A 26,950-nucleotide genomic window follows, 5' to 3' on the forward strand; every position below is an offset into this window, starting at 1 on the left:
CTCATCTTCTAACGAACCCATATCTTGTGGGCGGGACTATAACGAAAGAAGCTCTTCTTACATTTGACAAGCTGTATGAATTGACATGTATGATGCCATGTAGTTGGTCTATAGAATAAATTATTTTTTCCTTTTTATTCATAGACCAACAGGAAATAAACAAGTTGAAAAAAGAATTGAAAACTCACGTGGATTACTCATGATATCCTCATAGCAGTACGGAACCGAGTTGTACCTATCCATGCATTGTGTCTCGTTGTTTCCCTTCTCGTTCTCCCCCGCATCCTTAATAACTGTAACATGCGAATGCTCGTGCTTCCTCTTGCCCTTTCTCCAGTTCCCAAGGAGCAATATCAGCCTTTCCATTATAAAGAAAAACGTCAGACCGAGCATGGCAACGCATCCCTTCTTGATATTGTCGTCATGTCCGTGCATGTGTGAATTCCTTTCTTCCGCGTGGTTTCCGCTCATGGCGTGCGGCAACAAATGCAGCAACGCGTCACCGGCCAACGTGCCCACCGCCAGAGCCACCAGGAATTGGATCATCGGCTTGTAGAATTTTTTTTTCATCACGGGAATGATAGCGAGGGAGAGCACCCCGCAGGCACTTATCAGTACGACAGCCATGATGGAACAGAACCAGACAAAGCCATTGCGGGCTGTCGAAGACGTTTCGTCTTCTAGGAAGATCTCTTCGGCGCAGTGTCTATTTATTATGCTGTATATTAAGATGGGACACGCTTCATAGAAGGAAGATCTGTTCATTTGGAAGTCAGCTTTCAGGAGATTTTCCAGGTCTTCGTTTTCAGAACACTAGAATCGTTAATTATTTATTTATATATTTTCGGGTTCATATCACATTTTACTCAATACATCTACAAAAAAAATTGAATGAAATAGTAGAACCTAATGTTACTTGGGGCAAAAATCCGCCCCAAACACTGGGATCATTGTTGCCCCCCCTAGAGCTCCAACTTCAACAGGGCCCCGGCTAGCTGGATTGAGTTGGAAGGCGATGACGTCATCGCAAAAATATGATGATATACCCTAACTTTCTGCCACCAAAACATTCTAAAACCAAACATAACTACATTTTTTCCATTCTTCTGATAACTTACGTCACTATTATTATTTTAACTGTAACCAATACATATATTCTGTGTTCTATGAAAATTACCATTTGTCTCAAAAAACTTATCTCAAGGCTCAATGCTGGGGCTTGGTACCACGAAGTGGGGCCCTGGCACAATGTATTAAGCTGGAGATTTTATGAGGCAACTTTAAAAAACACAGTGGAGGAATTAAACAGTAGTATAATTTGAAAAGAACGACAATACAAATCGGGGGTTTATGTATGGAAATCGAGGGATTCTAGACCAAGAAAAGTTTTGAACACTCCGTATATGTTGAATAGTGAGTATGTGAGATTCGTCATTCGATAATATGAGGGCCTTCAGTTTCAATTATTTGAAATGTGGTATTGTTTTGTTTGAGGATGGATGCAGTGGATGGAAACTTTTGATAAAATAGAAGTATTCATAACAAGCACTGTTCCTATACACCAAAACTATACACTATTTTCAAGGCGCGATTCACCAACCAAGTTGACGTCTTTAGAACAGGGCTTGTTTTGGATATATTTTACGGCAGACGTTTCAGTTCTATCTTCCATTTCTTCAAAATACCGGTGGACAGGAAATTGATAATTGCAGATATTTGAATATTTCAGAATTAATTTCTGATGAAAATCACGTTTGAAAATCACTTTGAAATTTATATGAGAATTATATTTGAAAATTGAATACACTGACCCGTTACTTGATGAAAATTAATAAAACTATCCATAATAATAATTACAGCATTTTCACAATATATTTTATTTAAGACGCGTAATTCTACACGGTGGCTTCATTATATTTATAAATTACTTGTTTTCCTGAAACAACTATTTTGCCAGAATTAATCATTTATCTAAGCAAGTTTTGACATTAAATGCTGATATTTTAGATGTTTTCCTAGAAGTAATATTGTACTGTAATTGTTTTCTCAAGAGCTATTGATGCCATCATTCAAATATCCGTCACGTCTGGCTGGAGCGCATCCGAAACATCAAATTTTCCATGACTCTGCCGCATAAATCAGTCTAAATTTGACCGATGGCATAGGTTATATGAGCTTTGAGAACCGATGTGGTTTGTTGCTTATTCGCATACACCTGCGACTTAAGAAAACTCCACAAGAAAAAGTCTAACGGGGTCAAATCTCACGATCACGGTGACCAGTTCTGATCACTTACATATGAGATGACCCTGCCCTCAAATCGCTCGTGCAGAATTCCAATGTGGCATGAGCTAAGTGGCATGAGCTAACTGGCATGAACTGAGTGGCACGAGCTGAGTGGGACGTAGCGCCGTCCTGAAATTGGTCATAATCGACCTATAGTGCTCGCCGTTGACGGTCATGGCCTGACCACTCAAAGAAATATGGACCGATGACGCCGCTAGCCCAAAATCCACACCAAACAGTGACTTTTTCGGGATGCGTTGGATGCTCTTGGTTTTCATGTGTATTGATATCGTCCCAAATTCGATAATTTTGTTCCCATTCATCCAGAAATGGGCCTCATTGCTGATTTTTCGATGAAAATTAGGATCAGTTGCTAACTGCTCCACAGCCCATTCAGTGAACACACGTCGTTTTCTATGGTCGGAATGATTTTTACTACTTGAAATCGAGTATAAAGAGAATAAGAATAAATTAACAACCATCCTGAATAAAACTAAAATTAATTTTTATCAGAGTGAAATTAACAAAAATAGTAAAACATCCAAAGAATTATGGAGTTGTATTAAAAAAATATGTAATGAAACTGAAAATATGTAATAACATTAAAATCATCAAAATGACGAATGGCGTAACTACAACACATTCAAGAGTTATGGCTAATCAATTTAATTATTATTCTAAAGTTGGAGAAAATTTAGCAGAAAAAATAAAAAACACGTTGAAAATGTAATTGACAGCTTGAAACTCAGAAAATCACCTGGATATAATGGACTAACTTCTGAAGTTGTAAAAACATTGTGCATTTAATAAATATGATTTTCAATACTGCCAGATCCTTGATGCTTTCAAAATGGGAATAATAAAGCCCATTTACAAAAGTGGTGATAAGAATGAAATGAAGAATTAGTGACCTATCATATTGATATCTAGTTTAGCAAAAATATTTGAAAAAATCCTTGAGTATAGAATTGAAAAATATTTAGATAAAATCCATTTTTTCTCAAATACTCAATTCGTATTCAGAAAAAATAAATCCACGCAGAATGCAATTTGTCACATAGTAAATAATGTATATCAGTCATTTGATGATAAAATACCAACTTTATCTGTTTTTTTTTATTTAATCAAAGCTTTTGATACGGTCATCCATTCAATACAATTACAAGAAATTGGGTTTCATGGAACTACATTCAATTTAATGGAAAGTTATTTGTAAAATAGAAATCGACAAGTTAAAATTAATGACAAAAAATATTTATTAATGGTATTCCTCAAGGTTCTATTTTGGGTCCGATATTGTTCAATATTTACATCAATGATTTATTTTATATGCAGACTGAAAGAAAAATTCAATCTTTTGCAGATAATACGGTGACTTCATATACCGCTAATAGCTGGTGTAATTTAAAAATGTGGAAGCAAATTTCGATAATATCAAGAAAAGGTTTGATAATAATTTATTAACGATACATTTTGAAAAAACCAAGTATTTGAATTTCAGTTCTTGCCAAAATTTTTCACCAAAATTAGGTTCACTTAAAATTAGTGAGAGTTTCGAATTCTTCAAGGCTGATTGTATCAGGTACTTGGGCATAATGTTTGATAAACATTTGAGATAGAATCATCAAATCAAATATTTGCTGAAAAAATTAAAGATCCTTCTCCAAAATTTAAATATAAAAAAAAATCTTGAGCATACACCGTTTGAATTTACTTTATTTTGCTCTGGTTCAATCACATCTACAATATGGAATATTAGGCTGGAGCGGAGTGAGTAGAACCTACTTGACTAAACTTGAAGTTATTCAAAAATACTTTCTAAAAATAATCTATATTAAAAAATATGATTTTTCAAGAGAACATCTTTTCAAAATTAGTAAGAAAATTGATATATGTCAATTATATTTTTATAATCTTCTGATTTATATGTATAGAAATAAATCAAACGTTCAATACAGTGAAGAAAAGAATATCTCAAAAAATTACATGTATATAATTCCTTATATAAATGATAAGCTGTCTCATTATATAAAAAATTCCAAATCTTTTTTTCATATCAAAATAAAATTTAAGAATGGATAATAGGGACTTCACGAAATTTTTTCCCATAATGTATATGGATATATGTGAGATTGTATTTATCTTTTTTATGACTAACCTTGGCACAAGTTTCACTTCTCAAGGTTATTATCAGTTTATTCAGAAGTTTGTTTATTATTTCCGATGTATACATTATAAAATGTCATGAATATGCTTTTATTATTATTATAAGAAGAAATAGTGTTGTTAGGATTACTTTTGGAATGTTTTGGTGACAGAAAATGGTTAAATCACCATATTTTTTATGTGACGTCATAGATTCTCAACTCAATACAGCGGAGCCCTAATGGGGCCAACTGTGTTCCCAATTTTGGGGGGAAGGGCGGCTTCCCGATATGATTATCTTTTGTTCCACTCAAACATACTGCAAAACAAATATTTTTTCTACATAGTTACTAATGATGGTGCAAAATGTGGCAAGGAAAAATTTGCAGGTATTTTCAATGAATTTCTCATAGAAATAATCAAGTTACAACATGTGCTATTAAACATTGAATGAAAAATTGTCTACATACTACTTATTCACTTCAACTACCAGTATTGTGAACAGTTCACCAACCTATCCCCATTTTTTTCCAGAATAAGATACATAAATTGATTACTATTAAACTAAATATCTAGTCCTAGCTTGCTTTCGAAAATTCATTTCAAAGTCCCATCTTGTACCACCAGACTTTGTCAAACCTTTGATATTCAGAAAGAACTATGGTTGCAACAGTTGCCTTTCACATATCCAAAGACTAGCAAATGAATTTGATTTTAATTTTTTTACTTTATCTCTATATGAATTTAAAACTCGGCTCAAATTTCATGTCACTTAACCATTTCATCTGTTTACTAGCCTTTCAGTTGCGTTTGTTTATATTTGGACAAGAAAATCTCCAGAAAATCAATGAGTTTTTTTCCGAAATACCTATTTTATTTTGATGTTTTGTGATTTGATATTATTGAATATCAAATTATTGTTACAATACTGTATAATTTTGAGTAATTATCAGTGTTAACAAAAAATAAAAATAACTTCGCACCAAAAACTTTGAAAATTATTTCACTCTTCAAAAACATTGACCGTGGTTAACAGCATAGTTGTGTAATTCGTAATATTACAGGCTTTAAAAATAAACCGTCGTATACAGGATGCTGCCTATTCATCGTTTTAGCAATTTTTTTTTTCGTAGTCCCCATTTAAAAAAAAGGTAAAATAATGATAAAACCTTGCTAAAATGGACATGACTTCAAATCTAGATGTATTTTTTGATGCTGAACAACTTTTTCAAATAACATTTCCTGAGATTTTTCAAAATAAGAATACTTTACTCCTGTCTCAAAATAAAATATTTGAAGGCTCCTCGTATATTTCGTGTGTTTTACTGTATTTTGTTGATGCATGTTTAGTTTTAGGAGATGCACAAACTTTTATCAAGAATAACATTTCATCGAAAAACCCTTCATAAATAAGTTTCCCATATGGTGCATACCTTGGGGATGACACTGTATATAAATGATATGTTGAAATCTCTCCAGCATCCTTCATCTTTAATTGCCTTCTGAGCTGATGAAACAAATGTTCTTATTGAAAGTAATACTCGTACTAAAATAGAAGCTAGAAGTGTAGCAAAATTAATTTTTAGGAAAAAAGCTATGTATTAACAATGGAAATACCATGTGTATTGTATTTAAAACATTGCAGTCGCGAGTGGAACACAGCAATGTGCTGTGCTAATGATGAAGTTACTGTTAACTATACCTGAGAAATTAAAATGCTTGGTTTGAGAATAAATCATCGCCTCAAATAGTCAGAGCATATTCGGAACGTATGTATTAAACTACCAAAAACGAGTTTTTCCATAACAGTCATGTCCAAACACTGTACACTAAAATATAGTTAGACAACTTTACTTTGACCAGTATATATGAAATATACCATAACGCACTATGGTTGGTTATACCTTAGAAGCTGAGAAAGTTTTTAAATTGCAAAAATGAGCAGCGAAAATTATAGGCAGTCTGAGTTTACATTATTCATGTAGTGATATTTTAAAATCTTTCAAAATAATCAACCAGACATCTCTTTGTGTGTGTGTGTGTGTTTGTATAGAGGTGGCATGTTATGTTTTTAAAAATAGAGATATTTTCAACAGAGTAAGAACGCAACATTCTTATAATACAAGAAAAAAACACTTTTTGCCTAATGAACATGACCCTACTTTGTACCAAAAAGTTATTTATTATACGGGATGTGTGTTTTCGGTTATTCTATTATTCTAATTTGTTAAAAAAAAAAATAAGAGTACGTACTTCCCATGCATAAAAAGTTTAGGCATGAACCAACATGCTTCTTCGCAGAATAAGTCTACTGTCTTTAATGAAAATAACATAATGGAGGTCTTGAAGAGTAGGAAATAAACAGGTGCCTTCTATAATGACCTCTCCAATTTCCGATAATCACCACGCAGAAGGACGAGCACGTCGTGGAGCAATGACACAATGATCGAATATAGCCGAAGAACAAAGTTTTATGTAGGTGATTGCTGTATTCAGGAATAAATACCTAAGTATTCATATTCAGTCAGCCAGAATACCAATTGACGCAATCATACACTGATAGGAATATTCCGAAACACTTATTAAAATTATCAGGGATGATATGTATGAGGTGAATTAGATGAGCTTGTCATGGATGAGGATGCATTTCATTAGTTCGGACTTTCATTGTCTAATATGATATAAATTGAATTGAAATCGCTAAAAGAATCTGTAAAAAAATAAAAAGATTAGCTAAAAAAAAACAACATTTATATTAAGCAAAAAAACTGAAATGACAATGAAATAAAATACAAGCAACAACCAAAAAAAAAAACAAAAATTGAACTATTAACACAAGATGAAAATTAAAAAATTATTTACAAGAAATAAAAATTAAAAGTTTCAAAACCAAGATCTGACTATTTATAGGTAACTCGAGTGCTTTCACCTATCCCCTCTCTCCGCTGCATCGGTTTTGGTTGTTGCTTATATTTTATTTCATTGTAATTTTAGTTTTTTTGCTTAATATAATTGTTATTTTTCAACTAATCTTTTAATTTTGTACAGATTCTTTCCGGGATTTCAAATCTATATCATATTAGACAATGGAAGTCCGAACTAATGAAATGCACCACAAAACATTGTCAACCACCTTCAAGTAAATGGGTGAGTATGTTATAGGAAGCGCTAACCATACAAGATTTCTAGGTGTTCATATAAATTTCAGACTAAAGTTCGATGAACATGTTTCAAATTTAAATAAAAAATTGTCCTCTGGGTGTTATGCAGTGAGAGTAACATCGAATGAACTTAGTCTTTCTTCTGCCAAGGTTGTGTACCATTTCATAGTAGAATCCCACTTAATATATGGAATTACATTCTGAGGGGTGTGTAATATGAATCTCATAGACTCTGTTTTTGTACTACAAAAAGTGCATTAAAATAAATGTGCAAAGTTCGAGATTCCTGTAAACCTCTTTTTGTTAAACACAAAATGTTAATAGTATTCGCAATTTTTGTTATGGAAGCGGTATGTCTAATTAAAAAAACAAATTCACAAATTTGACACTACTTACACACATCCTGCCATGTGTGAAGCAGGCAACATTAAACTTCCGACTGATACTAATTGAATATTCAGTAATTTATGGAGGCAGTAAACACATTAAAGAAATTAAGTTCCGCAATACATTTCAGAAAAAGAGTAAAAGCTCTCCTGTTGGATAAACCCCATTATAGTTTACAAGAATTTTATAATGACGCATTCTAACTCAAGCTTGTTTAAATATGTTGTAAGATGTTTCTCATGTGCTAGATTTTAAATATTGTTGTAGGTATGAGACATTCTAGTACAATGTCGGTGTCGACTTATTGTTCCATTTCTTCTTTCTGTGTGTGTATTTTTTAGTTTACCTCAATTTAAGATTGTTTTAGGTCTTTACTTTGTCAACAAGACTTTGTATCTTTGACCAATAAAGCATATTCTCTCACATTGAAATTGATAAGGATCCTTGCACTACAGCGTTTTCAAAAAATCTTTGAACACTGTAAATTGGGATAGCTAGTTAAGATTATACAAATTTGTGTTTTGAAAATAAAAGTTGGACAATATCAACTTCTATTTGAAGATGTCTCTATTATGATATTCTTCTAGTATATTGTGTTGGACTGTGCAATATACATTTGATTATAATAAACTATATTTAATTGTATTGTTACTTTGATAATTTTTCCAGGTAATTTTGATTTGTGGTTTTTGTTATACAAATTGTTTTGAATATTTCTGTACTGCAATAAGGTTTATCCCACATAATAAAAAAATAGTTCATTGAATATAACATTTTACACAGGTTATAGGAAAATATTAGAAGAAGTGAAAGGATGCTACACCAAATTTGTTATTGGAAATTGAACTTGTCTCGTTATGGAACTGATTCAGGTGAGAAGTTAAGAATAACCAACCTTCAAACTCTTGAGAATAGGCGCAAACTGTGTATAATATTATTTTTTTTCACATAATTATGAACAATAACATTGATTGTTCATAATTCCATAACAACTCATAATAGTTAAGCTTTTTTATTTGTGAAATCATCGAAGTATTTATGAAAGTACTGCTTTCACTAGTTGACTGCTAAAAAATTACAATGAAATACTTTTCATTCGGGAGGGCAAAACCTGATGTGATGTAGTACCATTTTTACCATTTCATACACACGAGATTTATGATATATTTTGCTTGAATATATTTCATAATGGCTCCAATATGGTTCACTAAATGAACTGTATTACAAATAGAAAACAATAGAAATGTTCAGAGAGTGAAGTCAACTATGTAAGGACTCTGCTGTCTCCCAATATGATGAGGAAAAGGAGGCTCCTCGGATCATATGCGCAATTAGTCAAATTGATACAAAAAATAAATAAATTGTCAAAAGCAGTAACCCAAGACGGTTAAATAGTTGGTTTTAGAGTGATCTCCGACAAGGTAGGCAACGCACTGGTCTTCAAGAAATATATCGCTGGTTGGGCATGTTCAGAATTCAACTTCAACTCTCTCATTTCATGAAACCAAAATCATGTACTGAAAATAAGAATTTGAAGTAACCATATGCATATGCCTAGAGAGGGTAATCAATGTGTAAATTAATTATTGAATTATTGAAATTAGGAAAAAAATCCTTACATGTTGATAAAATATAACCTTAAACTAGTAATGAGTTGATATTCAATAGTATTTTTTTCATTGAGTCTTTTGTCATTTTGTACCATTTGGAATGTTTTGATATCTATTTATGAATAAATGAATAATTTGATACTGTCAAGTCAGTGGTTGTCAGAAATGGTTTGAAAAACTTTCGACACATATATGAATGGTTCCACTGAAAACCCATGAGTTAATTTATTACTTATGAGTCAAGTCTAGTATACGAATCCATCTTAAAGTTAGTAATGCAGTTGACCAAAGTGGCCATAATGTATGCAATGCACATTGAAAATATATTGAGATAGAGGGAGTTAGAAATTGGTGTAAAATCAACTCACCGTGCTATTTTCTTCCACATGTACATCAATATGGTGCTCGATATCATGTTCGTCATTTCTCTTAACAACGACCTCATGCAACTTCATGTCTGCTAAAAATTTCGTGAATCCCTCCAAAGTCATTTCTTCCCCATTACCATACATCATGAATATTTTCCTAATATAATCTTGTTCTGTTTCACTATTTACATCACTATTATAGCTGTTACGTTTCACCTTCCTGTTGCTAGGATGTCCCAATTCGATAGCCTTGTCATCGTGAGCAGTCCCGATCGATACTTGGTCAAATTTTTGTTTTTCTCGGGATGTAATTTGAAGCTGTTCGATAGCTTGTATATTCTTTGGATCATAGTAATTTTTGTGGCGAAATATGTTCTCTTGTCTGGTGGCAGCATGAGAAGCGCACGGCGAGTGTGTTGCACAAATGAAACAGAAAATGCATACTGATAGTACATGCCGGGACATTGTTACAGGAATCTGAAACAGAAAGCAGTATGTAGCTATGCCATAGTGCTGAGGGACCAAAAAGACCAAAACACATGTCTATTGTTTGCCTTTTTCTGAATGCTGTATCTAATAACATTATTTCTCATAGAATTTTGTTTAGATTGAACATGCCTGAAGAAGCTATTGTATACTAAAAAAACGGTTTACCTATGAATTATTTAGTGAATATGTTATGAAGTGTTACTTTAATATGTAAACAATATGAGCAGAAGTTGCTAGGGGTAGAATCTAAAAATTATATTTACCTTTTGATTCATACACATACTTTCAATGAACCAATAATTGTGAATTCAGCTCACTGAAAATCTAAAACACAAACATTTAAATAAAATACAAAACACAATTCAGGTAGACTTATCACTCCTTATATTATGTACCTAGGCAATAAAAAAACTCTATCAAATAATATTGGAGCCACCTCATCATATATTTAACCCACAAAAAACTAAAAGATTCACAAATACTTTCAACACTTCAATAATGTACTCATTTTAAAATCATTTATTTCAGAGACAATATATTATTTATCAGTGCTTTTAATCTACAGTAACATTCATAAATCAAGTGATAACAATCAAACAATCCAAAAAATTCATAGTATTCAAATAGGATAGAGGTTGATTCTAAAAATTCAAAGTAATTCACAATGTAATTCATTTTTTCAGTTTTGGTTTCAGGTTTCATATTGGCTAATCCACTTAGCATCTAGAAGTAGATTTCATTTCTGATAGTTCAACTAAATTATTTGCAAAGGAATTTTCAACTGAAAAATAAAATCTAAGATTCAAAAATATGAACAGTTTTAGATATTTCAAAATAAATTGTAGACCAAGGTTTTCGTTCTAAATCACGAATCAGGATTAATAAAGAGATGAATAGGATATCGGCTTCAAAATCTTCACTTATGCCATGACCATAAATGAAGAAATGCTTGCTGGGCAGATTAATTAGACCATTTTTTTCCGAATGATTTTGTCAGCGTACACGTATTTCAAACAAACTTTACACCGGTTCATACCTCAAAATCAGTGTTTGATTTTATGAACTATACACTTTTTTTCATCTTCCACCACTAATTTTGTTCTATTGAAATTTACTCAAATTCTCTATTTTCAGTTTGGTACACCAAACCAATTTTCTCTGCTCTGCTCACCAGTGACGTTATAATATGGAATGTCCATTGAAAAGAGAACTTCAACTCCAACGACTAAAAAAAGATGTCGAGATTCATGTCTTGGCATTTACGTCACTTATACATTTACTCAAATTATTACCTAGGCTACGCCCAATTCTTTTTTTTTCAATGAGTGACATTATCAGTAGGATCATTCTTTGAAACTGGTAGACCTGGTTCAAAGCTTGTTTCAGCAAATTTATAGAAATAATCAAATTAATAATTTTTTCTTCGTAACCGTTGTTAACAGCATGTTTTATGAAAATCAGTTCTCATTGAAAATTGCTTTCTGAAAGTGGAATATTCAATAGTCTGTGAATCATAATATTTATTAATGTTATTTTACATAGATATGGATGTATAGATGAATTGTGTATAATGAGGTCATCAGTTAAGATGGTTTATGGAAAATTGCAAAATCTTATTCACTTCCATCTCAGTCGTGAATTTAATCGAAGGGTGAATAGAATTAACGAATTCGATAAACTTACTCAGCTGCTGGCCTGTACCAGTAAACCAGATTAGGATAAAATCTTCCCATATGTACCAGTATAAGAAGAATTGGCGATTGGCATGGATGATGTTCTCTAGGTCGACTATGAAAATTTCAACTAACAAGGGATTCATGGAGTTACTCATTATTATACCCTAGTTACAAAAGTAAAAATTGAATATAGTTTCAAGCTAGACAAATATTTAGTGAATCTAAAATTTTCTGTTTGAATATTAGATTGACATGGTTTTTTTCTGATCGAATGATATTATGATGCGTTAGCGTAATGACGGAGTACGTTATAGTACGTTCAATGAGAAGGCGGACACTCAGACTCATCGATAATTTTTTTAATGTTTGCAGTATAATTTGATGCAGCCATTCGAATACCATTACCCAAATGTTCATCTGTAAGTCGATTGCGATATTTGTTCTTGATAAACTTAATATTGGAAAAGATTCACACAAATAGGTTGAACTGAATAATGCTTTCACTTTCAAGGCAACACGGCATAGAACTGAATATTTGTCTTTACTTACAATAGGCCAGATACATTCAGTACTTGAGACTAACGATTTTAGGGCTAAATCATTTTGAAACTCAATGACTTCCATTTCTGTTGCAGCGATGTCTTCGCCAAAGTTCTGCATAACACAAGTTGCAAACTGTTGGATATCAATTTCCAAAAAGGGTGAAACAACAAACTGCGCTACTAAAGCCATTTCATTGAAATCCTTAAAACGATTTTTGAAGTTATTCTTCAGGGTAGAAATTATTTCTACATGATATTTGTTGTCATGGGGTTCTAATGGATTTTGAGATATTTTTTCTGAAAGAATAGGAAAATGCTTGGCATCGCTGTTAATCAGGTTTTATTCTCAAAATTCCAGCTTTTTGATAAATGCTTTAATATCAGAAATCATTTCCGCTAGTTGTCTGTCTCTCCCCTGAAGCTGCAAATTAAGTTCGTTTAATTTCTCTGTAATGTCCACGAGAAAACCGAAATCTCTAAGCCAGATTGAATTTACTATTTCCGGAGTCGGTTCATCGCGTTGTTTGATAAATGGAACTATGCCAGATAGGACATCATTAAAACGTTTCAGCACCCGTCCTCTACTCAACCATCGGACTTCAGAGTGAAGGAGTAGGTCCCCGTATTGACAGTCAACTTCATCGGCCAAGGTTCTGAATAATCTTCTTTGTAACGCTTGAGCTCTAATCTTGTTCACAATTTTTACCACCAGTTTCTTAACGTTGTTTACTTTCAGGAAATTTCCACATAATGCTTGATGATGGATAATGCAGTGGTAACAGAGAAATTGCAGGAAAGTTTCATCTTTACGACATAACGCCACCAGACCCTTATCACAATCCACCATAGCTGGAGCGCTATCGGTTGTCAAGTCTACCATTTTCGATATTGGAATTTTCTCGGAAGAAATAATATTTTTTAAATGAGAAAACAACTCATGTCCAGTAGTGTGTCCTTTCAGTGGAATGAACTTCAAAAGATCTTCTTTAATCGTAAAATCACTAAAAACCATCCTGACGAATACGGCCATCTGGGCAGTGTCAATGACATCTGTTGATTCATCTAGTTGAAGTGAAAAATAAACAGTTATCTAAGTCAGTTCTTAACTGTAAAAAATATCATTGCTCATTACTTCTTCACGTCTCATCACGGTATTAGCAGAAAGTTGCATAGATTTTATAGCTGAAACTATCTCGTCTTTATTTCTAAAGTTGGCAAATAACGAATCAGCAGCTTCTAAAAACGCCTGTTTTATCATTTCCCCGTCTTCATAAGGTTTCTTTTTTTGTGTAATTATCTGGGACATACGGTACGATGCTTCAGTTGCAGCCTTATTTTTGTCGACTGTTCTTAAAAATATTGATTGTTGTCCAATTAACTGCTTTTTTAACTGTTTCAGATTCTCCTTTCTGGCGGCAGAATGTAGTGACAATGATTTTTCAAAATTAGAATGTACAGTTTTATGATGTCTCTCAACATTTTCTTTTTTAGCAACGGAGACCGAAGTATTACATAACAAACACACAATTTTATCTTTAACTTCTGTAAAACAGTATTGTTCTTTCCATTCCGAATGAAAGTGGTATGTCTTTACCTCCTTACAACTGCTTGCCATACTATTATTTTTGTTGTTCTCTACTAACCCAACCAACCAACCGCTGGACGTTGGTTACGCGTTCAGTTTTAAACTAAGCGCAATGTCGCCGCGCCGTGCGTATTTATCCCGTTCAAAGCAATCCAGATCGTTCTCGAACACACGCTGGTCCGGCTGGTCGGTTCTAGCCGATTCTAGCTTGATGGCGTCAGCGGCAGATCGCTCACCGCAACGTTGCCGCTGTTTATGTTTAATATTATGACAATTAGATTTTTTTGTGGAATTTTCGGAAGCTTCTCTGATTTTTGCAGTTTGTATTTTTTAAATTAAAATCGTTGTGAGAGTTACCAGAATTGCCTCCGCGAGCTACCGTTAGCTCTCGATCAACAGGTTGGCGACCACTGTACTATATGATCAATTGCGATTTCTATCGTTTGATGTTATGATGGAATAAATTTCTGTGGATTACGATTTCTATCTTGTACATAAAGATTCATTAGGTGTCCTCAACTAATAATCTATAAAACAATAAAAAATATTTTGGTGGATTTTGTAAAGTATTCAAAGTCGTAAAACGTAAAATGATTGGTATGTCTGTGGTCTATTATCATAGACATGATAATGAATATGGATTGGCCGTGACGTCACTTTTAATTCCACCTGCGGATGACACAATGTTTCGGCCACTACGTCACAGCACCATGTGACAAATTAAATTCCAAAATTTTCACAATGAATGGAAATATTCAACACGTGGAACATCATGACCTTCTATCTAACGTTAAGGGAATGCGTGACGTAAATGCCAAAATGTGAATCTCTTCATATTTTTTTAGTTGTTGGAGTCAATGTTGTCTCTTCAATGGCCGGTCCATACCCCATATTATGACGTCACTGGTCGTAAGCATGTCATATCACAGATTAAGTACTTAATCTGTGGTCATATCATAACCTGTTTATATTTTTCATCCTAAATCCAAAATCCTAACCAAAGAAATCCTAACATCAAAGGACAAAAAAAACAATAAATATCGATAAAATAGAAATGCTTCCTCCTGCTAGTGGAACAGGTGTTTATCTTAAAAATTCTGCCAAAGTTATCAGATTTGTCAGACAAGGCTGCACTAACAGGCCTTTTTTCCATATTGTGGTCGCTGAGGTTAGAATTACTTCTCATGCTATTTCTTCACATTTGAATTCGATTATTATTTTAGAGAAGAAATGAACAGTATATGCCTGTAATCGAACAACTGGGAACCCACGATCCTTTACCAAATGAAAATAATGAAAAATTAACTTCATTGAACCTGGAAAGAATCCGACACTGGATAGGAAATGGTGCATATGTTTCAAAGCCTGTGGAAGAGTTGTTAGGTGATATCTAGTTTGGGCATTTAATGAACTTACTTATAAAGTGTATAGTTTGAAAATTGCTAGATTGTCATGCCACTGAAAACGAAGACGCATTGTTTTATGGAAGGAAATGTTCTGAAAAAGGAAAAAAAATTATTCAGATTTGTTGTTTCAATACAGAAGGAACAAATAAAATAAAATCACATAACTAATGGTAAAATAAGACATGCAACTTTTAGAATTGAATATTTTGCAAAAAAAAAATGTAATACACACTATGTTCTGTATTTCTTCTGAAAAAAGGATTCTTATTTCAGTAATGTATTGTCTGGTATCAAAAAATGAAATATTTAACTAAAAGTAGTGAGAAATTAAGAGATTATTTCTCAGGAATTTATTATGGGATTGAAATATAAGGTACTTAAATGAACGTTTGTTGAAACTTTTTTCTAGAAGTTTTATTTTCATAATTTCTAGTGCTTCTATTGAAATTGTTATCTCTTGAAGCACGTTTCCGTAATTGAGTTAGCATCATCTGGTGATCACTAAGACTACTCCTTAAAAACTATATTAATGTTTTTATATGCACCTTGCATAATGACTGTTGATTAATTATTTCCTAGTATTTTGGTATTATTTACTACCTGACTGATCCCTAATCTTTACCTAAGATGACTAAAACTTTACAAGCTATGTTGATGTTATATGCATCTACAGGAATCATTACTTTACATGTAACTGTAACTATATGCTAGTGTTCAGTGCTCATTTTATAGATAGATTTTTATTTGGTTCTTATTCTTATTTCACTAAAATAATTTAATTGATGTACAAAAGCACATATGTATTTATGCTACAGGCATAAAAGCATTGAATTACATTTATGATTCCATATCTTTTAGTTAATGTTAATTGGCAGCTTTATTTGGTCCATCCAATGATATTTATTCAGAATTTTCCACTAAAGTGTTTCTGACATTCAATGTGCTTTTCAAGAAATGTTACAAATATTTCAAACTATTTGAGAAGTTTCTGCAATGGAATAAGTGTTTTTCTTTTGATGTTCATGAGATGTTAATTGATATTTCCTTAAAAATACTTCACTCAGTTAAAAGTTACAAATTTCATTTAGAATTATCAATAAAGTTTAGTTTTGCCAATTAAAGTCCTTATACACAAATCACTGCCAGCCATCCACAGGAAATCAAAACTGTCAACATAAACATAGTTGTTGAATTATTTTGGTAATTATTTCATTTTAGCTGCATGATCTAAGAAAATTTTCTAATTTGTTTGTCTGTTTATTTAGTTCATAATATTGTACAGGCAGGAAGTTTAATAATTTTTTTTTATTTTTAGGACTGGCAGGATTTTTCCCTATACACCCAAATAGTTTTATGAATGCTTGGAGGAATAGGTTGGCAATGCAAAAGGCCAAACAAGAAGCTTCTGCCGAAGAGAAAGCATGATAGATCTGTAAGATTATTTAAGAAATTTTTAAAAGAGATGTTAAAATCCAGAACCTTTGAAACTAATGGACGATTCTCCTTAAAACAAATGATTTTAATCTTTAATATTTCTTGAAAAAGTTTCTGATGCAGTTTGTGATTCAGTTGTTTTCATTATAAATTTATTCAATAAATATTGTATATCTTTGAAACTTATTTTTATCTGCACAAGTGACTGCAGGAAACACACTAAAACGGCTAGAGATTGGTGCAGGTGTAACTATTTTGCAGGTCTGCAAATTGTTCTCAGTTAACATTGCTCACGTAATCTTGTAGAAAGGTAAACATTCTTGCAAGTCGGGTCTTCCACACGTGAATATTGACAAAGTTAATCATTTTTGTCAGAAAAATTTTCCAACCCCCACTGAAAAGTTTCAGAATTCTCAAAAAATTGAAAATACATTTTGCAGGTCGGCGGAAATTCTTGCAGGTCAGGTCTCCCAGACATAAATCTCGACCAGGTTGATCATTTTCGATAAAAAAAATTCCAACCCCCACCCTTTGAGTATGAAATAATTTCACATTTCTCATAAAACTACCTTGGAGGTCGACAGAAATTCTTGCAGGTCAGGTCTGCCAAATATGAATCTCGACCAGGTTAATCATTCTCGACAAAAAAAATTCAATTCCCACCATTTGAGTATGGAGAAATTCCACATTTCTCACAAAATTGAAAATAAACCTTGCAGGTCTGCCAAAATTCTTGCAGGTCGGATCCGCCAGACATGAATCTTTACCAGGTTAATAATTTTCGACAAAAAAATCAACCTCTACCCTTTTGAGTATGGAAAAATTCCATATTTTTCATAAAATTGAAAATAAACCTTGTAGGTCGGGAGAAATTGTTGCAGGTCGGGTCTGCCAAACATGAATCTCTACGAGGTTAATCATTCTCGACGAAAAAAATTCAAACCCTACCCTATGATTATAATCATAGGAAATTATGGAAAAATTCCACACTCCTCATTAAATTGAAAATAAACCTCGTAGTTCAGCAGAAATTCTTGCAGGCGCGCCAGACATGAATCTCAACCAGGTTAATCGTTTTCGACAGAAAAATTTTCCAACCCCCACCCAAAAGTTCACAATTTTTGACTAAAAAAAAGCAACCCCCAATAACCTTTGAGTATGGAAAAATTCCACATTTTTCATAAAATTGCCGACCATGTCTGGCAGACTCGACATGCAAGAATTACTGCCGACCTGCAAAGTTCATTTTCGAATTTATGAAATTTTTTCTTACTCAAAGGGTGGGGGTTGGAAATTTTTTGTCGAAAATGATTAATGAACCTAGTCGAGATTTATGCCTGGGAGGCCCGTCCTGCAAGAATTTCCGCCGACCTGCGAAAGGTATTTTCAATTTTTTGAGAATTGTGAAATTATTGAGTGGGGCTTGGAAATTTTTTTATGCCGAAAATGATCAACTTGGTCAAGATTCACGTCTAGGAGACCTGACCTGCAAGAATTTCCGCCAACCTGCAAAATGTATTTTCAATTTTTTGAGAATTGTGACTTTTGGTGAGGGGGGATTTTATCGAAAATGATTACCCGGTGTCATGATTCATGTCTGGGAGACTCGACCTCAAGAATTTCCGTCGACCTGCAAAATGCATTTTCATTTTTTTGAGAATTGTAAAACTTTTGGGTGGGGATTGGAAAATTCTTCTCTCGAAAATGATTAACCTGATAGAGATTCATGTCTGGCAGACCCAACCTGCAATAATTTTTGCTTTTCTACAAGATTACGTAAGCGAAGTTAACTGAGAACAATTTGCTGGCCTGTGGACCTGCAATCTAGTTACCCCCAAACAAATAATTTTAATTTTGTGAGTACCATTAGAACATTATCCATTAACCTCTGAAAAGTAGTGAGAGATCTTTTTATTTCAACTAGGTACTAATCGTAATTTTTGTTTCCTTGATTATCAGGTTTTGCAGGTACAATCAAAATAGGAATTTTATATGGAGGAATGCTGTTTTCATTCATTCCACAACATTTTCTAGATCTTGCACTTCTTTTTAAAATGCAGTATTTCTGCAGGTCGTGCCTCAATTTTATGAGAAATGTGGAATTTTTTCATACTGAAAGGGTGGGGATCGGATTTTTTTTGTCGAAAATGATCATCCTGGTCGAGATTTATGTCTGGGAGATCCGACCTGCAAAATGTATTTCCAAATTTTTGAGAATTGTGAAATTTTTGGGTGGGGTTTCGAAATTTTTCTGTTGAAAATGAATAATCCAGTCGAGATTCATATCTGGGAGACCCGACCTGCAGTATGTTATATCTAATCAATGGTAATTAACTATGAAAAAATTACTATTCATTTCATGTTTAAGCATACATGTGGATATTTATTCATTTCTTGTTGAATCCACTCTCCTCGAAGCATGTATCCATTTCTCACATCTAACCTCATTGATATGAGGTTTTATAAATGATATAAAAAACACGTTTTCTTCCGGATATCGATTATCCGACGTACAATTCGCAAAACAGCAATGCTTTGTTGGCATTATACTAGCACAAAATAATTCTTTATATCAGATTTATATTTTTAAATAATAAATTAATATTACGTAAATAACACTGTTTTACATGGGAATAGTTTGTTTGTCCCTACTACTAGTGCTGCCTCTCGTGACACGTTCGTTGTACTACTCTCAGAAAAATAGATCATTTAAACAAGATTCTTATGGCTGGGATGTAATCAAATAGACGAATGTCATTACGTTCTGTCATCGATGACATTCGTGACATATTGTCGTAATTTTATGAATGAATTGAGTGCTTCATCTTATGTTATTCAGATTGGTGCAGAAGAGGCCATAAGACAATTGTCTTATACTCAAACATCAGATGTCTATCATCTACTATATTGCATAGTAATCCTGTGCATGATATCTGATTCAATTCCATAACGAATGTTTGGAATACAAACTGAATGGAGAAACGTTTTTTTGTATAATTCAGTATTCATATGAAAGTATTTGTTTCGAATGTATTTTTCTTTCGTGTAATTCAATGTTTATGTAAAATTAGCTGTTTCGAGAGGGGTTTTTCTTCCGGTTTGTGTATGAAAGTTACTTCTTTGTATGATCTACACATCTTTGTAAAGCGGTAATTTCTTGAAATTGATTGATCCTGCCTTTCACTCGAAAATTCACACATTTTTCGGTAAACAGATGGAGAAGTAGAAAGCCAAAACTTTTTTTTCCAAAAATTATTCTCTCTTGAAAATATACCCCTTTCAATTAAAAAATATAATAAAATGGAAAAAAAATCTTCGATATTGTATTTGAGCCCACGAACTATAAGATTCTGATGGAGTACTATTGTAATCGAATAAGTTTGTGATCGTTACGATTTTGATGCATTATGAATTCTTTGTAATTCGCTTATAATGATTTACAGATGTGATAAGATATTAATATGATGGAATGTGCCGTCTCAAATCAAAAACAGCCCTAACAATCTGTATCTGTAGAGTAGGGAGGGTGAGTGTAAGCCCACGCACTTAGGCCACATGTGACCCATTGTACATCCTCCCGAGGAGTTGTCCTCCTAGGTCGGCGTCCATCCTGTCCTTTCCAGGAAGGTGGACAGGTCGCTGGGAGACATCACAGCTCTAACAAAATCTCTTCTTCTGATAGACTTGAATTGCGTGATTATATTTTATCTAAGTTCGCGCTGCGTCATATTCTCGGTTTCCATAGATTCTGTTTTTGAAAGTGCCCCACAAGAAAGTATCCAAAACTATACGGTTAGGTGACATTGCAGGCCACCTCACTGGTCCAGAATTTCCAAACCACCTATTAGGAAATCTTTGGTGTGAATATTCGCAAACTGCTTTTTTAATATGTGGAGCCTCGTCATATTAGAGAAGAAATGAGGTCCAAGTATTCGGCGGTCGTTATAAATTTCAGTCCACACATTCAAACGAAACCGAACTTGTGGTCTGACTTCTCTGACGTGTCGTGGATTATTTTCATTCCAAATGTGTTCATTATTTCTATTAAAAACACCACAGTTTGGAAAAGTTCTTTCGTCGGTCCGAATAATGTTTTTTAGTTTATAGGGTCTACCCTATTCGAGAGCAGGCTACAAAATTCCGTCTTTCTTTTAAGATCACCTGGATGTAATTTTCGTGAAATATTTATGTATTTTATAACATTTCAAACCAATTTTTTTGAATTCCCTCCAAACGCTCGTCCGTGGCACCTCCGTTTCTACTGGGACTTCATTCTTGGATTTTGAAATGCACTGTACTTAGCCAGGTGTTTGTCCAAAATTCCGAATAATGTTCCATCCGGCTGTTGTCTTTCCGGATATAATTCAAAATTAATTTGTGCTGTTTTCGTACTATTGTATTGAAGTATAAGTTAGGTATATTATTTTTCGTTACAAACACATGTGTTTTCGTAGAAGAAGTGAACCTTTATCAGCTTTCAGTAATAAACTCAAAGTCAACCAGAGACAAGCCATTTAACATTAACGAAGCAGCTTGAGTGATTGAACCGAAAGACTTTTCAATCATTGCAGCGCAAACTTGTATGGTTGATCAATGAAGAGTAGCATATCTTATGGAAGTTATTGAGAAGGACATTCCCAAGGCGTTAGTAAACCAAATACTGGCGTGAAGGACTACAGTGAATCGCGCTACTAAACTAAATTTAAAAGTAATATCTTCGGCTGAATTATCCTATATTCAGGAGGGGTGTATCTGTATCTGTAGAGTAGGGAGGGTGAGTGTAGTCCCACATCACTTAGGCCACATGTGACCCATTGTACATCCTCCCGAGGAGTTGTCCTCCTAGGTCGTCGTCCATCCTGTCCTTTCCAGGAAGGTGGACAGGTCGCTGGGAGACATCTCCTTTATATTGGCAGGTGTAGGCCAAGATTCGCCGAACACACACTCTCTTTGGCAACCTTGAGGTGTCTAACAGTGGCCTCTGCGAAGGTTTTGGAAGGTGCAGCGACATTACTGTCGTTACGCGACTTCTTCAACCTTCCTGGGGTTCCCTCCGTGGAGGTGTACAAGTGAGGGAGCTTTCCTGCAGGGGCAGCCGGTTCTTTGCTTTTATTCAAGGCGGAGCACTTGGCGCCCGCCGCAGGAAATGCCCTTGCTGTTGGAGGCGGAGGGGGGGGAGGAGGAGGGCGCACTTATAGTTGCTGCCACTCCTGCCTCCTTTGCTCTCTTTCTACTTTTTGGCCTTGGCGTCGCAAATGCGCTTACGCCGTGGCCTTTGTATTACATCACGAGGTGATCTGCTATATCCAGTCTTATTCCAAGACATAGATTGGGGTGGACATTTCTGTTCACCCCTAGCCACCGCCTTAGATTGAGGTGAGCACTTCTGTCCAGCCTCGGAATGGGTTTTTGTTGTTTCTGTTTTTGTGTTTGTTTTATTCATGTGGGTTCCCACGAGTAGCAAGGGAAGAGTTGGTCACCTCAGGCAAATTTCCGCATTACCAGTGGTAGGTTGATTACAATGAGGTTTCGCCCAGTTCCCCAAAGGGATAGTTCGTAACCGCATGTCACCTTGCGGCCATTCAGCTGTTGGCACGATTCCTTACACCTTAGCTTGAGTAGGCTGGTCCACGGTGGCATGTTTTGCATAGACTTTTAGGGAGTTTTAATTCCCCTCACCCTACTTATTTCTGATCAGGAGTCCGGCGACCCCGTTCGTAAGGCCACATTGCCTTCCCGGACTGGGCCTCCAGTCCCCTGGCCGTCCCCTATCCTCATCTGGGGACGCGCCCGAAAGGTAGCCCAACCCACGGGACAGGGGGGGTGTATTTTTCTTGTGCGAGAATAATCAAGATAAATATTATATATAATTAGTAGTATATAGGGACCACTAAATCAGACGACCCGACGGTCACTTATTACAGTGGTGGCCTAGCAGTGGGATTATTTTATTTGAAGGGTGAAAGAAAAAGGTTGGTAGGATTAATTTAATCAGGAAAGTGGGATTGTTTAGTTTGAAGAGGATATATTTTATTTGAGAGGGTGAAAGAAGGAGGAGAAAAAAATAGTAATATTTTTCGTCTAATTTTTTCTGGTTTGATAGGATACAGTAGAAGCTACTTAGAGTAGCTAACTATTCGTTAGGGATGATCGCGGCAACCCTAGATGATTTTTTAGGAAAGTTATAGAGGTAATGGGATTAGTAGTAATAGCGATGAAGAAGCGGTAAGGTAGAACAGTTCTGGGAGGACGTTTAGGTATGGATGCCCAGTGGATAGAATTCAAAGGTCACTCAGAAGAAGCGGCGACTGAGGAGAAAATTGTTAATACAGACGAAGGTATAGAGAAACTCCAACCTTTAAGGAGATAAAGTCAGACTCAGTGAGAACCAGATCGACTGAATCTGTGAGAGAATGTTACTGGGTGAATAAGTAAATGAGAACTGAGTGACGGAGTGTAGACTTATAATTAGTAAGGTGTAGATGAATGACTAAGGATGGATATAATTAGAATAATGATAATGCATTTGAGCAAATCAAAGGAGTGCCGTTACTTTAAGAGCCGGGGTAAACTCTCTTTGAGCCAAATAATGTTTTAGTCGAACTAGTGTCTATCTTTGACCCGGATTGACAGTAGATAACGGATGAACTAAATTTTGTTTCCACTTCCTTTTGAATTACTCTATTATTTTAGTCTTAATTTTTTTATGAATGTACTGATCGTTTCACCGTATTGCAAATGATCGATATTAGTTCTAAGTAGGAGAGTCCACACACCTTACGTCAGTTCTTGGCAATAAGATGAGAAAAGGCAGCACGATCTCGATTGTCTCAATAATTGCTATCTTGCTGGGCATGCATTATTTTGTAACCAGGATAATCGCGTACAATTGCAGTGATGAGAGAGTGAACATTTCGACTGTATCTCTTAGAGACGTCAGAAAGTATCCAGAATCAGAATCTACGTACTTGAGCGACTTCAGAATGATGCATCACTGTGGGATGCATAGTCAGACATTTTTAGTGGAAGGAGAACTGTCGAGTTATGTAGACAGTAACAAAACGTTGGAATCTTGTTAGTTATTATTTAACCAGCGCCACGCCACGTTAACGCTATTGGGATCAGTGGATAGTACCTGGACCTGCGGAGGAATAACCTACCATGAAAGGAACTTGTAAGGATATGGTTATCTGAGTCGACGTGAGGATCCAAACGAGAGACTAATTGGCTTTTATTATATATTTCGAATTCCGAAGTACACTATAGGTGATACCCTGATCTGATGTGTAATTCAACTGGAGCATCCCAGACAAGTCATTCAGGTGAACCGACACCATTTCCAATCAACGCAGAACATCAGCAGACTGCCAATCAACCAACTGGCAGTTACCCTGTTTTACCTCAGAAACACTGGACTGTGAACAAAACATTAACGAAACAGCTTGATTGACTGAACCAAAAGACATTTCAATTAGTGCGGCACAAAATTGTATGAAGAACTGTGTAGAATGAATTCAATTTGAATTCAATCAATCCGAATCGTATTTAGAATAATGTTCCGTAGACCAATAAAGAGAAGCATATCATATGGAAATTACTGAGATGGAAATTCACCAAATATTGGCGTGAAGGAGCTCGGTTGTGATGTGACAACGCGAACTATAGTATAGGTTAGGTTGAGTCCAAAGTGAGTCGGTCTATTCGACTTTCCACCGCAACCTGCAAGGGTTTATTGTGGCTCACATATCTTCACACTAGATGAAATAAACCCAGCTTCTCAATGAAGCCGATTAGTTTGTATGGTGAGTAGTCAGAAGACACAAAGTGTCTTCTGCTCTGCTGTTTCATCATTTTACAAACAGAGGCGACACACACACTGTCTTCCGACAGTCCGAGTATCTGCATATAATGATTTAAATGACAGTGACCTGTAAGAAGGCATGTTAGACGTTGTAGTTCATCCCTACTGTAGTCCCATAACTGTTTGGTATCGAGCTTCGAAGGATAAATGAACGCCTTGGAGCGAGCCAATCCTGGAAGATTCTGCCAGAAGTCCATGAAACTTTTTGCCATCCAGGTGTTCAATCTTTGTTTGGTAGAGCCTAAAGCGATGCCAATGACAGGTTCTGGTCTGATGAAGCTGCTTGCAGCACCCTTCTGTGCAAGGGAGTCAGCAACCTCATTACCTTATCCAGGTCAGTATGGCCAGGAACCCAGACCAGAGACAATCTGTTAAGTATTCCTATCGAGGAGAGTCGTTTTTGGCAATTTGCTACCAATTTAGACGTTGCTCGGTAGGAGCCAAGAGCTTCCAACGCCACTGAAGAGATTTCAGCTGATTGGCTGTTAAAGAGGTAGTCGGATAATCAAGGTGGAAGATTTCCACTTGACCACTCCGACTTTTTTTTAAGTTCAGTTATTGGATCAGGAGTTGGAGAGTTAAGAAGCTCTCGCTCCTGATCTGAAGTTACAGGGAGGTCAGTTGGAGTCGTAAGCTCGACATCCATCTCTTCTGTAGACTCAACGTCAGAAAAAACATTAAAATTTACTCTGTCCATAAAAGTCCCACGAGTAGCTAGGGAAAAAAGGTCAATCACGATTGAGCCATCGTTAGGATGCCATTCAATTAGGGAATAACAGAACCACAAATGATTCTGTAATTCCCGTATCCAGCGGGCTATGTGGAAGCAGGCATCTGATGGCCGGTTTGTTCAACCCCCACATTCCAAGCCAACGCACTCACAAAAGCAGCAGGCACAGTGGTTCAGGCAGTGAAAGATGAACAAGGACAGCCAACCCGCCAAACTATAGTATAACAAGAGATATGTTCACTTCTATTTCAATTACATTTTTTTTTGTAAAATTAGAAATAATAATATTTTGTTAGGAAACCCCTAACGCTGGGCAACCCCACTGGAAGTCGCGTAACTTGAGGTGATGATACCTGTTCTGTTTTCATATTTCTGTTTCTGTTTTTTCCGTTAACCAGCTGTCGCACCCCTACGAACGACAACCCTCAGAAGTTGAAACTTGTGCGAGCTAAGGATTAACGAGGTCTTACCTTTTAACGTGTGATTCCTATTTGAAATTCGACATGATAGCGTTGTTGTATTGTCAGTGAGAATGAAGCGAGAAATGACAATCATGCCAAAACTTTTCTAAACGGTGGAGTATTGTAATGAAGTATAAGTTGGGTATTTTATTTTTCATCAAATATTAATTACCAATGTGTTTTCGTAGAAGAAGGGAACCTTTATCAGCTTCTAGTAATAATCTATAAAGGTTAACCAGAGCCAAGCTATTTAATATATTACATTAAATTCAATAATAAAAAAAATCATGTAAAACATTAGGAATAACACTTCTCTCTTTTTTTTGTGTACGGCAAGTAATGTGTTTGCTCGTAAGGGCCGTGGGTTAAATCAGACAGATAAGTATAAATATGTACAAAAAATTGATAACAAGAGCGCCAAGTAGTTTCTTGTGCACCGACTAGCCTAAACCTGAAATGAAACTGCTAAACAATCCAGATACGCGAAAACAATAAGGTGGAATACGACAAAGGAACAAGAATAAAAACGTTCAATGTTGGTTCCCCAAAATACGCCTGTTCAACGGATTTATTCTTCACTTATATTACATACTGAACGCTTATACAAAGGCGAAGACAAAACTATTCGGAAACACCTATTCAGCGAGGTTCATTGCTTTCATAAACAATAATGTCAGAATCCCGCAAAAACAACACCATTAATGAAAGTTCTAATCGGTACTTACCTATCTAGCTGCTAGTGATGTGTAGATTCCTATGGCCCACTACTACGCAAATTCGTGAAAAGCTCTTAATTCCACGTCCACACG

General features: G+C 35.0%; 2 protein-coding genes across 8 annotated transcripts in view; one reads left to right on the forward strand and one right to left on the reverse strand.

Annotated features, from left to right (window-relative positions):
- The window catches only part of foi (solute carrier family 39 fear-of-intimacy), a 35,997-nt gene extending 20,238 nt beyond the window's left edge, over positions 1-15,759 (reverse strand). Inside the window, exons 1-5 of one of the 7 annotated variants that reach the window (XM_074186307.1) lie at positions 11,483-11,632; positions 10,842-11,227; positions 10,710-10,770; positions 9,958-10,434; positions 189-813 (exon numbers count right to left, since the gene is read on the reverse strand). In XM_074186307.1, coding sequence (XP_074042408.1) covers positions 189-813; positions 9,958-10,434; positions 10,710-10,727 — 1,120 coding nt within the window. In that variant the 5' untranslated portion in view covers positions 10,728-10,770; positions 10,842-11,227; positions 11,483-11,632. Of the gene's footprint in view, positions 1-188; positions 814-9,957; positions 10,435-10,511; positions 10,580-10,709; positions 10,771-10,841; positions 11,228-11,366; positions 11,431-11,482; positions 11,641-15,665 lie in introns of those variants that run through there. The other 6 variants (XM_074186308.1, XM_074186306.1, XM_074186309.1 and 3 more) reach the window with 6 other exon arrangements.
- On the forward strand, positions 15,149-17,271 carry mRpS16 (mitochondrial ribosomal protein S16). The gene is made up of 3 exons (XM_074186312.1): positions 15,149-15,417; positions 15,473-15,632; positions 16,971-17,271. Exons 1-3 carry the CDS (start codon positions 15,304-15,306, stop codon positions 17,078-17,080), a joined length of 384 nt encoding a protein of 127 aa, XP_074042413.1. The 5' UTR covers positions 15,149-15,303; the 3' UTR covers positions 17,081-17,271.
- Positions 17,272-26,950: the final 9,679 nt, after the last annotated feature.

Source organism: Leptinotarsa decemlineata, unplaced genomic scaffold, assembly GCF_025532065.1.
Source record: "Leptinotarsa decemlineata unplaced genomic scaffold, Ldec_3_MD MMD2_tig00078422_RagTag_RagTag, whole genome shotgun sequence".
In the NCBI taxonomy this organism is placed as follows: Eukaryota; Metazoa; Arthropoda; class Insecta; order Coleoptera; family Chrysomelidae; genus Leptinotarsa; species Leptinotarsa decemlineata.